At 39.9% G+C, this 18,485-nt stretch overlaps 1 protein-coding gene across 1 annotated transcript; it reads left to right on the top strand.

The window, feature by feature from the left end:
• The first annotated feature begins 2,807 nt into the window (after positions 1-2,807).
• Positions 2,808-17,185, top strand: slc25a10b (solute carrier family 25 member 10b). Its single transcript, XM_054780310.1, has 11 exons — positions 2,808-3,281; positions 9,776-9,895; positions 10,198-10,312; positions 10,379-10,427; positions 10,522-10,563; positions 10,649-10,692; positions 10,768-10,838; positions 11,977-12,069; positions 12,137-12,214; positions 12,295-12,351; positions 13,767-17,185. Exons 1-11 carry the CDS (start codon positions 3,192-3,194, stop codon positions 13,866-13,868), a joined length of 861 nt encoding a protein of 286 aa, XP_054636285.1. The 5' UTR covers positions 2,808-3,191; the 3' UTR covers positions 13,869-17,185.
• The last annotated feature ends 1,300 nt before the right edge of the window (positions 17,186-18,485 follow it).

Here is an 18,485-nt window from a genome sequence, read left to right as displayed (position 1 = left end):
TCAGACCTGAGATTTCTAATGGAATGGAATTCATTGGTCAGTCTACGGGACAAATGACATCCTGTATGGCAGTGTTTTTAAATAGTGTGGCATGCTCCACCAGGCCACACTAGTGTGCAGAGCTGTGCAATGGAAAAGTTTCTGGCACAAGTCAAAAGAAGAACGAAGGAGACGTCAGAGGCAAGGAAAACAGGTGACGATAACCAGAATAAAAAGACCAGGAAATACGACACGGAAGGGGATGAGGAAAGACCGGTTTGAATCATTTTCACTTGCAGTATTTCTCTGTTTTGAGAATCACACAGACTGAGCAGTCTTGTTTGAATGTTGCAAATTGAGTTAATAAACTTAACTTGGAAATTGTTGAAAAAAATGGTTGCAAGTGTTATCTCAGCTCATTTTATTACATCTATTTTGATAATCAGGTGATTGAGTGCAGTATGCTGGTGCCAGAAACTCATACGGTTGTTTGTATAGAGAAATAAATATCAGGTTCTCAATTGAATTTCACTTCTGTCACCGATGGGAGCGTGACATAAAAGAATGGAGAACCACACATTAACAATTCAATATACAGGATATCCCAGCTAAAATGACAACCCGAGCTGTGTGGATGCAAAACAACTTTCTTCAGCTAAACTAAGACAAAACTGAAATCATTGTCTTTGTCCCACGGAAACAAATAGAAAGTGTTATCAGTCACCTTGAGACTTTTTCTCTAAAACCTAATGATCAGGTTAGAAATCTAGGGGGAATAATGGACTCAGATCTGAACTTTAAAAGCCACATTAAATCAATAACATCATCAGTTTTTTACCACCTAAAAAACATTGCCAAAATCAAGGAAACAGTGTCTAAACCAGATTTAGAGAGACTAACCCATGCCTTTGTCTCCAGCAGGCTAGACTAATGTAACGGCCTTCTCACCGGGCTCACTAAGGAGAGAAGGCCGTTACAGTAGTTTAGCCTGCTGGAGACAAAGGCATGGGTTAGTCTCTCTAAATCGGGCTTAGACACTGCAGTACATCCAGAATGCTGCTGCTCAAGTCCTGACTAGAAACAGGAAATATGACCATATTAGTCCAGGACTCAGGTCTCTGCGCTGTCTTTCTGTCACTCAGAGAATAGACTATAAAACAGATCTGCTTGTGTACCCGTCTCTTCAGGTCTTGCACTAAAGTACATGTCTGACATGTTAGAGCAGCTCAGGGAGTGGTCTCCTGCGGGTGCTCAGAGTTAAGACTAAACACGGTGAGGCTGCATTTCAGTTTTATGCTGCCAAAATCTGGAACAGTCTTCCAGAAGATGTGTGACAATCCTCAACTTTGGCAATGTTCAAATCCAGGCTCAAAACACTTCTATTCAACTGTGCATAAGACAAATGAAAGTATTTAATCTGCACTCTTCATTTTTTTTGTTTTATGGAATGATTTATGAAATTTTATATAATGATTTTAGAATGATTTTATGTTTTTATGGAATGATTTTATGAAGTGATTTTACCCTGAAAGGCACTTTGAATTACCTTGTGTCTGAATTCTCTATAAATACACTTGCCTTGCCTTGCTTAGCTGTGTCATTAGCCCCTTTCACACTTTCCTTTTTTTTTCAGTGTCGCTAATTTATGTGCACAAAATGTGTCAAAGTCACCTTGCAAATTTTCCGGCTTTAAAGCTTGTGTCAGAGCTGTAACAGCGGCAGGCTTGCGCCTGTATGACAAAGCTTGACGTTGACATAAAATGACCATCACCTGTACAAATGGCAATAAGAGTGTAATCACACTAGGCCATTCATATCTTGCTGGACTTGAGTCCGATTCCCCCACCCTCTCCATAAACTCCAAAAATACTGCTAGCTTTGTGTATACCACATTGACCACAGCTTATGCACAGGATACGGGATCTCTGAAGTGACAAAAGAAACGGACACCGCTTTAACAATAGCAAGCAACCAAGCTAACTAATTAGCCTTTAATTTATTTATTGTAAACCTAAGAATAGGTTTTAAACTGAGTGGGGAAGAAGGACAATGTAAGAAGCCAATTACGTACCACTTCCATGAGGAATACAAGAATTTATTTTCACTATGTCATGTCAGACTGGCTGCAAGTTAAGGTAATGTAATGTAAAGAAATGTCTCATCAATGTGAAGCCTAGTGAACAGGATACTACATGACTTGTCTTTCAATATTTTTGACTAATTATAGGCCATAGTCAACCATGAAATAGTGCTAAATTGTTCATGAAATTTTGAAAAACCGCGATGTAGTGAGGGGCGACTGTACATACATTGTTAGCTGCCTCATGCTAGCTTCTTTTCACTCTTTAGATTATCCTTCCTTTAAGTCTCTAATTGTAATGCATATTCACTCATTCATTTTCTATCACTTTTGTTAAATACAAATGTTAACTTTATTGTTTTTATCATTACACGTAAAAAGTCATATTGTTACAGACAATATAAATCAAGTACACCACCCCACCCCCCCAAAAAACATGTAAGGGTTAGAATTCTGAACCTCAGCTGGGAATCTGCAGTGTCATTCATGTCATTGCACAAGCTGATAAAGTCATTCTATTTAAGGTTCTCTGGCATGTGAGTGCAGAGGACACATCTCTAACAATGCTGAACGCAAGATCTTAAAGTATAAAAACAGACCAAGAATACATGGGTTAAAAAGTGCTCTTAAAGAGACAGTGTAAACAGTGTGAACAGACACGTACATGGGGGACGCATGTCTCTTTAAGAGCCACATGACAATGAATAGTGTAAAAAGTGGGGTGAGAGTGTGTGCGTGGCCTGCAGGGGTCTGTGGCACTGTCACGGGGCTGGTAGGCAGCTCCGGCGTCCACGCTGTCAATTGGCTGCTCTTCCTTTCGACTTCGGGTGCTTCCGGCGTCTTTGCACTCCGCGGCTGCAAAACATGCACGTACACACGCACGCGTAGTCTCCATAAATATGTGACAGGAGTGTGCACGGTACACCTGTAGCCAAAGTCTCCGCTTCTGTGAGCAGCCTCTTATCGGAATGTTTGAAGATTAACGAGGTTATCGGCGGACGTGCACATTACTACCAGCGGTGGTGTCGTGTCTCCAGCGGAGACAGGCGGCCGGGCTGTGAGGCGACTCGACCGGACTGGGAGCAACGAAGCTACCGCGTAGCTGCACCGCGCGACGGTAGAGGACGCAGCCATGACCGAGAAGCGGATGTCGCGGTGGTATTTCGGAGGGCTGGCGTCCTGCGGAGCCGCCTGCTGCACGCATCCTCTGGACCTCCTCAAGGTGAGAGGTTGTGAGTCTTAACACTGAAGGGTGCACCAAGGGTGACCCACACAGTAAGGACTGCAGGCCTTAACTGCAGCTGTGTTGACCAACACTCATGTTTTACCCTGAATGACTCATGATGGTATTCTAAGGCGGTAGATATAGTGACATGGGATTTGGAAGAGTGCACACTTTACATTCTGTGACCAACAAGATGTTGCTCAAGGGTTTGCGCACACTGTGTGGCTGTACACCTGCACAATCTAATGAAACACAATACCATATTTTATTGTGGCTGCCTTATTTAGTAGGGGTAACAGGACACCATAACATAATCACAGCACAGTACATACTTCCATTTTAAGGTCACGGTTTTGTTCATTCTCGATACAGTAAGGGAACATTCTAAACATAAACCTCCATAAGTTTTAATGATTTTTTAAAATTAAACAAAAAAAATGCAATAAATCATTTTTTTCCCCCAAAAGCATGTATTTTTAGGAAAGTGCAATGATTCAGACAAGAACAACAGTAACAGTTTGAACAGTAATTATTTAGTTTTAGGACATTAAAGTTGCTTACTGCCTCAAGGGCAGCAGTAACAGTTCCAGCTTGTAGCCCCGGTCCCCATGTCTACTAAACAATGCTGACACACAGCTTTCGTCTTATCCACTTCATTAATATAATGTAATACAGTAATATAATACAGTAATTAATGCTATTTGAGTAGTAATGTCATTTATGGATGTATAAAACAAGGAAAAGCGCAACATCAAATTAAAAGAACAAAACAAATACTGACTCACCATTGGTGGAATAGCGTGTTTTGATGTGTTTACCGGATTGTTCGGGAAAAACAGGAAACACTCAAATGGTTTGGCTCATTAGCATGGAAGTGATGAGCACGAGCCACGTGATTGCTTGCGCCTAACTCCAAAATCAGAGTAAAATACAGTTGGTTTTCTGTTTACGTTGTTCTGTAGAGTGTTTTGTGATTACGTACACATGCTCATAAATTCATTAAAAACATAATTTTTGTGTGTAAACACAAGACTCGCTGGAGAACTACGTACAGCGGAAGAGCTCACATGGACCAAGGACACTAGAAATGAATAGGACTGTCAACTCGGCATCCACATCTGTAGAATGCCCTGCGTGGGTTTGGCCCCCCTGATGGTGAGCAGAATCCAGAAGCATTAAATTGTAAACATGTCTACTGCACACTGCTTAGCCATTATTTGCTCTAATAGATGGTCCAAAAGACCAGATTTGTCATTTTTTAAGTTCCCCAAAAACAAAGACCGGTATGTGTCATAAAAATGTTGTAGATTTATAACACTGGTTCTTGTAAATAAACAGGACAGTGGACAAGACTCCAGAGTTGTCCCGCACAATATAGCTTTGTTTTTTGTTCCTCTGGGTGATTAGTTAAATTAATGACAAGTCAATGATGATGGTGATTTAGTTTATAGTCTATCAAATGTATTAACAATGCCATTACTGAAATAAATGTTGCATTGTGTAAATACTTCCAGTTAATTATCCATCCATACGTAAGAATTCTTCTTTTGTTGAGCGTTGGTAACACTGTTGTGTGCCTAGCTTGCTTACCATCATGGTGGACTTTCTGCTCCATGGCGTACCATTCCATTCATTTGCAGCCGACTCGACATTCCTATTCATTTAGCGTCCGTGCTCTCAACACTGGACTGTAGCGACCATAATTCAGGATAAAGATCGTAGTGTAACATCTACCCGGATGGATGACGAGGAGGTGTTTCATCAACATTCTCTTTCTTGCAAAAACTAACCAGGCTACTGTCAGCCAAACCATGCCACAACAACATCAGCAAACTCAACTGTCCACACTGCATGGCACCGTCCTCCTCCTGTACACACCCTGCTTCTTGTAAATCTTTACCAAACTAAGCTGCATGGACTAGTAGGAGCCAGTGTATTGGTGAACCTCAGTGACCTGGCAGAAGGTTGCGGCACAAGACTCTGATAACACTAACTGGCTCCATGGGGTGTGTAATTATTGACAGGAAGCCAACGTCACCAAAGTTTGGTTAAGACGCAGCGTTTTTTTTTTTTTTTGTGCTTTGAGCGGAATCTGCCGGGAGCATGTTTGGAAAGCTATGAAGGTACAGTGTGAATGGACACATGGGTCACGCTGCCTTCTGTAAGGTTTTTCTATTTAACCGACTTCCGCTAGAAGTATGTTGCAAGAAGTATTGCAGCAGCATTAGTGCTGAATATTAGAATATCCTATACAAATCACACAAGTGCGCGAGAACTTTTACAGCCACAAATACTGCATACTAACAAGATAGCAAACATCAAAGAATTTGATGTTGAAGTAGCATTGTAATGTGCACATAAATGTAGCAAAGGGAAGTGACACATTGACTGGATGTTTCTCATGATCGAAGAACATCTGTCCCTTCCATTGAGAGCGACTGTGACAGTGACTGGCTGCAACTATTGCTTTGTTTACAAGAATTCCAAAAATGCTACATTGTCCATTTTGACCCATATGAGGAGCTTTGTGGGTCATTAAAAACATTCCAGTACAGGGAGGCTTCTTCTAACTCAGCCAACTTTTGAAAACCAATCAGAAAACAGTGGGCTTTTAGCAAGGGGGGAACTTAAAGACACAAGTTTAAACAGTGAGCGTTGAGGACAACATAGGTGTTACAGGCATCTATTTTTTTTTTTCTAGAATCTTTCGCTCCAGAAACACAAGTACTTGATGATCAGGTGTGTGACAACATAACGGGAAACACTGTTTCGCCATTTTCTCTCGGGTTTTATTCTGCAAGTTTTCCTGTTTCATTTATAACACCTTGCATTTGAGAACAAACACTGTTCATATATTTTTGTGATCTTGCAGTAAAAGTCGCACAAAATTCAACTTGTCATCAAAGTTGTATTTGAATTCGTAAAACACACAGTTCGAAGTCATGTTTCAAACATCTTCCTTATTTGCACAAAGGCTTCTATTCCCCTAAACCAAAATAGTTGTTGAACAAGATCCTCATTTGCTGACCTGACACACCTATCTGCTCATCAATGTTATTACTAGTGAGTGTCTGTGCATGCATATCACTCAATAGTGATCATTGATACATCTTTGCAAACATTCTCTGTTCCTCAATGAGATAACTAGTAACTACTAATAATATATTTAAGGTAATAACTTTTTTAAAGACATTGTAAAATCTCCATTCACATTGAGGTGCAAAATTTCATAAGACGTTTTCAATTGAATACTGTGTATCACCCACACTCTCACCAACTGCTTGCCCTCATGTTTTTATTGTAAAACTATTTTTTTATACTAGTCTACAAAGTGGTTGAGATTTTAGCTCAAGTTATGGCTAGTGTGGTGCAGGGGTTTGCGGCCCATGTTTCATTTTTTGGTGGTTTGGAAAAGAACAAAAAATGTTTTGAGGAAAAAGTCTTAAAGTTGACTGTTACAAGAAATCCAACTAATACTGGCAAATACAATAATCCCTTGTTTATTGCGGTTAATTGGTTCCAGTTTTTTTGGTTATTCATAATATACATGTATGAGAGCTGCTGGTACAAAAATTTCTGTTTTGCATGAAAGCTGTTTTTGACTTTGCTATTCTATGCTCAGGATTTTAGTTTGAATTCAGAAGCCTTTATTATTTATTTATGAGTAATGGCATATTTTTCAAATGTTGGTTATGCTGCTGCTGGGAAATATGTTGGTAGATGTAACCTTCCAATTATTAAGATAATGGAAGTGAATTCATCTTTATTTTAATGTTTATTTTAATTGAGGCTCATTACAAATATGCTTTGTTGTAGTAGTACAAAGTGAGTAAAAATAAATTATATATAGAAAAAATTACGCATAAAAAATGGACAAACTATTGATCACAAAAAAAAGATGCATCGCTAATCGTGTTATCATCACATCGCAGGCCTCTGAATCTAAATGGCATCAAATCGTGAGGTGGCCAGAGGTTCCCACCCCTAAACCATATAGTCACTTATACATTTGTATTACCCAGTATAGTAGATATAATCATTTACAATAAGCTATTTAAGACAAAATTGTGCAAATTTTTGTCGCAGTGTTCTGGACGTGTGGACAGGAAATGACGTCGGGATTCAGAGTTGAATTTTAGCTGGAGTATGGCCACAACAGTAGCCCGTGTTGTTGTTGTTGTTATTGTTATTATTATTATTATTATTGTGCCTGTTGTGAGATAATTTAAACCTGCAATAAAAGCCTGTTGTTCCAGTGATCAAATATGGTGCTTGTCTCATCCAGCAATTATTGACGCCTTGTGACCAATGTTGAATACGACATTCACAATTCCTAATTCTTAATTAAGTCTTCTCAACTCCTTATATTTGTGTTTTTGTTCATTTAGCTATTTTATGCTTGAAAATGCTTAATTTAGGTTAAAAAAAACAACCTTAAAATGTGCTTACATTTTTATTTTGAAACATTAATTTGTCGTATTCAACCACAAAACAGCATGATTTATTTATATTTGAAAAATGGTGATAGCTTGTAGCCTTGTTATGGCGAGGGACGACTGTATTCAATTTGACAACTATAACAGTAAGCTGAGGTGTGGGCTATTCTTTCTTTCTTATTCTTTCTTTAAATTTACTGATTTTGCCAAATCTTGACTTACATTGGATTGGTTTTAATATGTTTAATGAACAAAAGCGAAAATACGGCCCCTGCATTCTTAAGTTGTTAAGGATGCGTTCACTGTTGGAAAAGGTTTGGACACTCCTGGTGTAGAGGTTATCTCTGCTGTCTTTCATGCAGTTTTTGTCCTTTTGTACAGTCATGGATGCAATAGTTGTGTCCTACCGTAAAAGAAAGAAAAACACAGTAATCACTAACTTGAAAATGACGGAAGTATTTTTTGGAGGGGAATTTCCCAAATGTATATTGACAAGTTATAAAAAGCTTCTGGGAGACAAATCTGGAGCTTTTTGGCAAGTCTTTGGCAAGCTCTATGTTTCCAGATGCAGAAATGAAGCGCACCAAGAAAAGAACAGCATACTGTACCTACTGTGAAACATGAAAGAGACTCAATTATGCTATAACGCTGCTTTGCTGCATCCGACACAGGGTGTCTTTAATCTGTGCAGGATACAATGAAATCACTCTCACGGCATTCTGGAGCCAGGTGTGTTGCCCAGTGTCAGAAAGCTTGGTCTCGGTCGCAGGTATTGGGTCCTCCAACCAGACAATGACCCAAAAACACACAAGTATGGCTAAGGGCGAATCATTGGACTATTCTGAAGTGGCCTTCAATGAGCTCTGATTTAAATCCAATTGAACATCTGTGAAAAGATCTGAAACATACCGTCAAACCCGAGAGAGCAAGAGCAGTTTAGATTGGACGAAAGTACCTGTCGACAGGTGCAGGAGTCTGACAGGAAGTGCTTAATTACAGTAATTGCTTCAAAATATTAGGTTCAGGGTACCATCATTTTTGTTCAGGCCAGTTTCGTTAGTTTGTTTAAAAAAACAAACCAAAAAAAACGTTTTCTTGAACCACAATTGAAAAGGAACGTCTGATTTTGATTAGATTCACTAATTTTTGGTATTTTTTTTTTGTATTATCACTTTTCTCAGCTTCCAACTATTTCAGAGATTCTTATGTGTTTTGCCTTCTCGTGTATGTTTTCTGTGATTAATGGGGAGTATCCAAATTCCACTATGAGACCTGTTTTTAGAAGTTGTTGAGAGGTCACCAAAGCAAAATGCTAATGAGAAGAGTGGCCAAAGGCTACATAGTAATGTTTCAGACCCTTTCAGGGCATCACTCATATTATGGTGCTGTGACACATTCCTGTCTTTTTATCTCTAACAACCGTTTACTCATGAAAGTATACATTTGATGGAGTGAAAACATTTGTATATGTCTTGTAGTGTTGTGTAAGAAAATAAGCATAATAGCTCAGCGATGAAAAAGCTCAATAACGGCAGTGTTGAGTCACGTTGTGAAACACGTACAATTTGGCTTTTGCCGTTTGATCTATGCTTACGAAAAGTCTTTGGTCATTTTCTCAAATTCCCAGAACTGCCTCAGTTAGTGTTGTTATTTTTTTGTATATTTATCGAGAGTTGACAAAATTCTTAATCACGTGAATCAACTGCAAGAACAGTCGTCCCTTGCTACTTCTTCGTGGTTCACAGTTTCACTGACTACGGCCTATTATTAGTCAAAAATATTGAAAGATAAGTCACATGTAGTATTCTGGTCATTACTTGGCGTCAGTAATGTTACATCGATGAGACGTTGCCTGCATTAAGTCAGCCATGGACGAAGTGTCCAACATGATATCGTGGGAAAAAAAGTTTTCCTTTCCTTGTAATTAATAATCCGCAATTCATTCCACACAATTAAGAGGATGCATTCACCCTAATCAATAATCAATTTGTATGCTATGCTAAAAAGCTGTAATGTTTTAACTCGACTCCATCCCATTATTTGCTGCCCTTGCAGGTGCATCTACAAACACAGCAGGAGGTGAAGAAGAGAATGTTCGGCATGGCTGTTCATGTGGTGAAGAACAATGGTGTCCTTGCTCTTTACAATGGCCTCTCTGCTTCCCTTTGCAGACAGGTGTGTGTTTTATTCCGCATAAATATATACCTTGGGTGTCCTGCTGACTCACAGTGAATTTAATTAATGGACAATAAATGGCCATCCACTTACAATCTACTTCATTAGTACCACTTGCACATCTAATGCGGTCCAGTAGAGCCACTCAACCATCAGCCCGTTGAAGCACTTACCTTCTCAGGATAATGCGTGTACATCCCTCATTGTTACCTTAAACTTAAAGAATTATGAGTTAGCATTAAGTCTGTGTTTTATTCTATCATTTCTTATTTTGAAGGTTCTCCTCTTTCTTCCTCTCTCAGATGTCCTATTCGCTGACCAGATTTGCCATCTATGAGACTGTAAGGGACATGATGGGCAGCACAAGTCAGGGACCCATGCCCTTCTACCAAAAGGTCTTGCTAGGAGCCTTTGGAGGTTAGGAAACACACACTCCCATTATGCCGGCAGTGTTACAAACCAACAATATGTCTGCTTCAATAGGTTTTACTGGCGGGTTTGTTGGCACGCCAGCAGACCTGGTGAATGTCAGGTAACATGCCAATGCCACGGCACTCAGCTTTTTCGTAATGTTCTCTCATTTACGGTATGTGAGTGAGTTGGATGATCTGTGTTTCTGTCTCCAGGATGCAAAATGACATGAAACTACCTGCAGAACAAAGGAGAAAGTGAGTGTTGCAAAACAAATCATAATATATATCTTCTATCTATCTTATCATAATGGAATATGTACACCTCGATGTGTTTTTTCAGCTACAAACATGCCATTGATGGGCTCTTCCGAGTCTTCAGAGAAGGTAACATTGGCGCTGGAACAAACTGTGGCTGGAAAGAAGTTATAGCTTAACTCCAACCTGCATCCTGTTCTACAGAGGGTGTGAGAAGGCTATTCTCAGGAGCCACCATGGCCTCCAGCAGAGGAGCCTTGGTCACCGTGGGACAGGCAAGTTACATTACTTATAGTCAACTCCGACAGCATGGAACGATTAGCTAGTATGAGTGCACCAGTCCGTGCCCAAACACGCCACACGTACCACGCTTTGATTACGATTGCAAGCAGTGGGCCAGGGCACGGCCCGATTCCATGCACACGCATGTGCACGAGTCATGGAATGACTGCTCTTGGCAGGTTCTTAATAATTACTGGCACATTTTACAACATAAATAAAATAGAAAGACTAAAAATAATCCAGAATTGAAACCCACAGCTTGCTTGCGCACCGCAATTACACTCATGTGCATAATTAAATCATGTCATTGAATTAATCTCGTTACGCCTCTCGCAAGTAATTTAAGACATCCGCCACCTTGCACACTAAAAATAATCACAACGACTGGCGATACTTCACAAAGTCAGAGATATTGCAGTAATACAGCAGTATAGAAGTGAATGGGCCAAAGCACAAAGGGGAAACTGGCACAATATGAATGATCTAGTGTGTCTACACCCTAAAACTAATTTGGAATGTCTGAGTATCTAATTGGAAGAGTAACATGTGAGCACTTCAATTTGACTGATTCAAACTAGACAAACAAAACATGAGTGAATGTTGTCTCTTAAATGATTAACATAAGTATTAGACACATTAAAAGCTTTTCTCACGTGTAATAATAGTCTTTTAAGGGCACATTACTGTATTATTACTAAATCCATATTTGGAGTGAATTGAGTAGTTGGTCAATACAGGCAGAGCCTCACTTATCACTTGGAAATCATAGACGGTACAGACTTTTATTTATTTTATGTCTTGATGTTCTACACACATTGTTTGTATGCAACATAATTTTACTTAAAATGCATTTAATACTCCAAGGTCACAAATATTTGAGTGTTGGTGAGTAGAGCCGTTGGTAATGGTAACTCTGAGCATTCAGAGCTACTTTCTCAGGGAACTGCAATTTGTGGTATGCGTGGTTTATTTGATGAAGACACAGGGTGTTATGGGGATGTCAATATCCACTGCAAATCCACAGTGCATAAATGTGGCTTCATCCTAGTAGGATGATAGAGACTAACTGCAAGATTGTAGATTCTTCTACCCAATTTATTCTTGTCATCATGCTGTATTCTTCCCGTTCAGCTGGCGTGTTATGACCAGGCCAAGCAGCTAGTGCTGGGAACAGGGATGATGGGAGATAACATGTTCACACACTTTCTCTCCAGCTTCATTGCTGTAAGTATAAGTTTTCTGGAGGAGGGCAGCAGAGAAAAGTTAATTTCATCAAATGTTCTCTCTGCAGGGAGGCTGTGCGACGTTCCTTTGTCAACCACTGGATGTCCTAAAGACCAGACTCATGAACTCAAAGGGAGAGTACTCTGTGAGTGGATTTCTCCTCTTCAGTGTCTTTGCTCATTTTTTTTCTCCTAACTTTATCAAACCAAGTGTCTTTCTTTTCAGGGGGTACGACATTGCTTACAAGAAACTGCAAAGTTGGGTCCCCTGGCATTCTATAAGGTAGTGCCACTTTTATTTCACAATGACTACCTAAATGTATCATAGCAGATCACCGAATATTTGCAGATTTATTATTATTTTTTTAATCATAACCCACCATTTTGGTATTGTAGTCTGATTAATTAGGTTGTTTATCATCTCATTTGCCCTACATTCCTAAATCTTCCTAAAGCCAGACGCACACTTCCCCAACAGGAGGTTACCCAGCATACATTGCAGGTTATGAGTTAGCATAAAATAGTATTGTTTTGCACATACTGTATATTAGTGTGTAAGCGTTTATTTCGATACCCGCATAGTCCATGTAGTACGGTTACATTGTTCCACCTGTGTTAGTGTTCCCTCGTGGCTCACCTTTTGGGGATTTGTTGTTTTGCAGGTTTTTTAAAGTGCAAATTTACATATTTTTTAAACAGCGTATGAACATGCATTGTGTTCTGCGTCCTTGTGGTGTATTAGAGCGATCTATCGGTGCTCTGTTGTGTCTCTTAGTGTTTGTACTACTGATACCAGTAGAGGGCGTATACTCATGTGAGAGTTGCAGACGTGTGCAGCTGGAGTAATCCTCCACAAATATAAAGACACAACAGTCCTGACTGCTTAAGGGAGAACCCGCCCATTGTGGTCTGCGTTCGGATTGGCTGTAGACCATTGTCAATCTCCTTTTGTGTTGCACTGCCGTGTTTCCTGTTAGCTAGCGATCGTAGTTGTGCGATTGCTAGGGCGCCATTATGAAATACTGTAAATGAATCTTCGGTTTATGGAGGACTACGGAGAGGACTAAAATACTACAACAGGAGCAATATGTTTTAACAAGGATACAAAGGGCGTGTCACAGCGGAGTGGGCTCAGTGGGAGGCGTACCTGGAGGGTCAGGGGTGGAGTAAATTACACAGACCGTTTGGGCAGGAGGCAGGAAACACTGCAGCAAGAGGTGCAGTGTCGGGAAGATATAGAAAGGGGTAGACGTGTGTAGCTGTTCTATGGGAGTCCAGAACTCAATACAAAGGCCCGAAAATTTGTATAATAGGTCCCCTTTTAATGTTTTTTTGTGTCCAAGAGATTTATCACTAAGATTCTAATGACATTTGAACTTTGAGAGTCATTAAACAAGAGAGAAATGTGAGAAAATGTTGTATGCTGTCTGAAAAAAGTGCATAAAGTGTATGGTGAGGGCTTTTACAGACTTAAAACACATACAGTACAAACATTGCAAACAAAGGTGGCTACTTCGCGAGTTTCACTTATTGCGGTCTATTTTGGGAGCCTATCCCCCGCGAGGGAACGAGGGAACACTGTAATTGTTATTTTTGGTTGCACCGTGCGTGAAGGAGGCGTTTTGGTCTGATGACCTGCTATTGATTTGCGTTAGTGTCAATGTTAATGTATGTGATGATCTGCTACGTTTTTTGCAGGGCCTCGTGCCAGCAGGGATCCGCTTGATTCCTCACACCGTGCTCACGTTCATCTTCCTCGAGCAGCTCAAAAAATACTTTGGGATTCGCATTGTCTCCTGAGCACAGCGTTGTGACCTGTCATTCTTCATTGGCTCTGCTCTGATCATCTCATGTGAAGAAGGAGGCAAGAGAGGAAGCCATGTGCTGCTGAGGGATCGGGCATCTTGTTCTACCTCTGTCTCATGGCGTGAAGCTGGATGGTTTTTAACATGAACAGTTGCCACATTTTACTAGGGATAAATACTGGAAAAAAACTATTTTGGAGTAGCCAAATTTGAAGTAAAAGTTAAAGATTGGCAGGTTTATCGAAATGGCCCGTTACCTTTTGAGAAAAGATATGTGTCTCTATGATTTCAGGTATGGTGAGACATGAGGTTTTCATGCGATTATTTCAAGTAATGTCTATTCCATTTTATTGAAAATGACTGACTTTATATTGACTTAAACTAATTCCAAAGACCATCATTTACATTTAGACGAGTTATGTTGATTGTTAGTGAGCTGTAGGCAGGTGAGAAAAAAGATAATAGTCAATTGCTGTTTTAATATTGTGTGCCAGGAAGACAAAACAAAAGTGCCATATTCGGCCAACATGGTGTGGGCATCGCATAATACATAGTAAACGTATACAGCTAACCTAAATACAATGGAATGTAGGTCGGACTCTAACCAAAACGGACACTAACCGAAACAATTTTTCCCATAAGAAATAATTATATCCGTTCCAGGAAGCCAAAAAATGTTAACACAAAACATGTTTTGCAATTTTCCATTTATACTTTCACTTACAGAAAGCAATTCAAAATGCTTACAAATGATGATCGTAAGGGATAAATGAACATTTGGTTACTTTAACCTTCACTGAAGACGTGATTCTTGACGTGAGGGTGCGTGACATGTGATGTGGCAGCGAGACACCACCTTCCAGTTTTATTTTTTTTAATTCAATAGTGTTTCTCACCTCAATACTGGGAGCCAAAGAAAGTTGCAAGTGCCAGCATTATGATAAAGAAGGTGAGAAGCACTGTTGATTTCAAGAAACGACCCATGACAAACAAGGAAGAAGGTGTTTGTGCGGTGTCTCACTGCCTCATTGTGTCTTCAATGAAAGCAAAAGCAACCTTAAATGTTCATTTATCCCTTTCGAAGATCGTTTATATGCATTTAGAATTATTTTATGCACGTAAAACTATAATCGTAAAACTATAAAAATGTGTTTTGTGTAAACATTTTTGAGTCACCGGCTGATGACATCACGGGCGAGATCCTGGTTGCCATTTTATTAGTAAGCTATGCTAACAAGGATGTTTGTGACAAAACAGTTGGACTCAAACGGTTTATTTATAACACAACAAGACGTGTGCCATATTGTATGCTAACCAAAAAATTTACACATACGAGGCAACATTTTGGAATTTTCGACGTTAACCGAAAAACACGCTAACCGGGGTGGACGCTAAGCAAGGTTCCACTGTATCACTAATCTGTTATGTCACCGATTATTATTCATTCCCACTAGTACTGACCAAATGTGGTACAAGCCTATATTACACTTGTTAACGTTCTTATCACCTCATAATTATTTTAGAACGGAAATTCAAGTAGTATGTCCTTCATCCAGGTCCTTGTATTCTTCGGGTATTGAATCGATCGCAACTGGACTGTTCAGGTTGTCTTAGAAGACGTTTGCCTCTCATCCATCAGTTCATACTCGTGTCTAGATAGGACAGCTCTAGTCTAGACCAGACATGCTCGTGACTAGATAGGACCGCTCTAGTATAGTTCAGACATGCTCATAGGGCAACTGTGGTCTGGACTAACAGACTACAGCTGTCCTATCTAGTCACGAGCATGAACGATGAAGCCGGCTCGGATGAGAGGTGAAACGTCTTCTGAGACAACCTTAACAGTCCAGTTGCGATCGATGAAATATCAGGTAGTAGTTTGTTCAAATTTCTTAGCGTTCAGATTTCTCATTCCAGTCACCTGGTATTAATTCATTGTAATCTTTTTGAGGAGTGGACCAAGTTGTCTCAACATCAGCTGACATAATAACGGTACACCTAACAGAGGCTTGAACTTCTTTAGAAGTGTGTTTATGACTAGAGGAGATTGTTGAAGAACCCATTAAGAGAAAAGCTGTGCATGTAGTGTGTTTTGTCTAGCAGAACATGTCACATTTAACGACTCAGGATTCTCCGATGCTTGAAGATGGCACTTTATGAAAACCTTGAACTCACACCGACTAAAATGCTCTACATTCAATTCAAACACTTCAAACATGTTTTGAAGTGAAAATGTTCCCAGTTACAACGTAGAGCCACTTCGTGCGTTTGCGTGCGTGTATGTGCCATCAATCATCAACTGTAATGGACATGTCCACATTTGTCCGAGATCCCAAGATGAGAATCCTTGTCATGTTGCCTTACTTTATGTGTCCTCCAGAGGGCAGTACAGATGTGTCTTTGGATTAAAACCCATCAAGCTCAAGGCTCCTCTCATGGGTGACCTCACGGCCTTGCACCTTAGGCCTAGGATAGATTTGGAAACAAACCCACCAGCTCCACTTGTGATGCATGTCCTTGATAATGTGACCTGTTGATCAGCCTTACTAATCCAATGGTATGAACACACACCTGCTGCTATGTGTGAAGTTTATATGCATTTTACTGACCACGAATTAATGACAATTTTTAATTAAAATACTAATTGAAATATGTGTGTGGTTTGTTGGTGTGTGTGAATTCACAAGTTGGGTTTTAGACGTTTGGTGGTATTTATGCAGTAAGTGAAAAACTACTGATCTTGCGAATGAGCTGCTGAGCCATGCAAACGGCCTTTGAGCATCATAATGCAATGATGCACAGCGGCACCCTCAGGGATTTGTCCTCATTCGATGAAAGATCAGACACAGGACCATATATGTTTAATATTCAGCTCTGTACATTTGAGTGGTTGCAGTATGATCTGCTCCTGTGATTAGGTGAACATATTTATCACATGTAAAGTGTTAATGAGGCTGACCTCACATATAAGTAGGGAGTCATTAGCCTTCTGCAAGCCACGGCACTCAGGAGAGGAAGGAAGAAATAAGGTTATTCATCATGTCTTTTCTCATTCTTTTACCTCCAAAACATCTCTTTTTTTCAAAGTCCGTTTCAATTTCCTGATGGGACATTTTTGAGCTATGACTATGAAGAAACCATCATCTTCTGTGTAACAGTTGTTTTCTCCTGACATCCCTTACAGAAAACTTATATTTGAATAAAAGTGCTGCCTGTCGTGAATGTTCTGCAATGTGTAGTTGAATTACCACATTCTGTATTGAAGTCATCAAGGTAGGTGACTTACAAGACATCCAATCGCAAGGACATTGTGGAGGAGAACTGCAAACTTTGAATGGCTTGTTTTTAATTAAAATGAATCACAAAAGATGAATGCCTGGGAAAATAATCTATACTCGCTGATAATGCTTTTAAGGTCGGGACGTTAGCTACCGATTTATTTCTGAATATTGTAATACTCTCATTTAAACATGTTAACACGTTAGTTTGCTTGCTGAATGCAAGCAGTGGAGGTTTTAGCTTTAATGCCCCGTGAGGTCCACCTTCCGCGCCCCGGTTCAGTGGCGCCCCTCCATCATCTTTTCCATATCATCTATTGCCGCATTAAGTGTGCGTTTTATAAGACAAGACATTGTGTACAAGCTGCTCTTGACAAGACAAAAACATTTCACTGCTCACAGAACCCTCCACTAGTTACAATATATTGCACTGGCTAACAAGTAATGTTAGCTTATTTCGCCACATAACATAATATGGTATAAAGTGATGACATACTTTTGTCTTTGGCTTCGTCTTTTTATTTGTTGACACTTAATCATCGCCCACCATCAACACCTCAACTAACAGTCAACTCACAATTGGCTCGTTATTATTTAACATTTTCGTAGTGATATAACATGTATATGCCTGCGATATATTCAATATTGAAGGTGTGTGCCCCCATTATATCTGGCCTAAAAGTAACGCCGCATTTCAGAAAAAGAAGATCATATTAACAATAAAATATGGTGGTGGTAGTGTGATGGGCTGGGGCTCTTTTGCTGCTTCAGGACCCGGAAGACTAGCTGTGATAAATGGAACCGTGAATTCTGCTGTCTGAAAAGGAGGAGGATGTCCGGCCCATCTGTTTGTGACCTCAAGCTGAAACAAACGTGGGTTCTGCAGCAGGACAATGATCCAAAACACGCCAGCAAGTCCACCTCTGAATGGCTGAAGAAATACAAGATGAAGACTTTGGAGTGGCCTAGTCAAAGTCCTGACCTGAATTCTATTGAGATGTTCTGGCGTGACCTTAAAACGGCGGTTTATGCTGGAAAACCCTCCAATGTGGCTGAATTACAACAATTCTGCAAAGATGAGTGGGCCAAAATTCCTCCACAGCGCTGTAAGAGACTCATTGCAAGTTATCACAAACACTTGATTGCAGTTGTTGCTGCTAAACATGCAAAAAAGAAGAAATCAGGAAGGCGGCAAACACTTTGACACCACCGTATAAGTGATTATTTATATTTTTCAGATGCTTCTCTGTGACGATTCAGTCAATAACTTCATGAATGAAATGTCCTTGCTCCTTTCTTTCCTCACATTTCTTTTATCTTACTAATCCTTGTCA

Source organism: Dunckerocampus dactyliophorus, chromosome 6 (assembly GCF_027744805.1).
Source record: "Dunckerocampus dactyliophorus isolate RoL2022-P2 chromosome 6, RoL_Ddac_1.1, whole genome shotgun sequence".
NCBI classification, from domain to species: domain Eukaryota; kingdom Metazoa; phylum Chordata; class Actinopteri; order Syngnathiformes; family Syngnathidae; genus Dunckerocampus; species Dunckerocampus dactyliophorus.
This window is presented reverse-complemented; position numbering and strand designations above follow the sequence as displayed.

Bases quoted from the DNA above. Each gene is read 5' to 3' on its own strand.
- slc25a10b (XM_054780310.1), top strand. From the start codon at position 3,192: ATGACCGAGAAGCGGATGTCGCGGTGGTATTTCGGAGGGCTGGCGTCC. The intron at 9,896-10,197 runs GTGTGTGTTTTA...TTCCTCTCTCAG, and splicing joins CTGCTTCCCTTTGCAGACAG to ATGTCCTATTCGCTGACCAG. The intron at 10,693-10,767 runs GTAACATTGGCG...CCTGTTCTACAG, and splicing joins CTTCCGAGTCTTCAGAGAAG to AGGGTGTGAGAAGGCTATTC.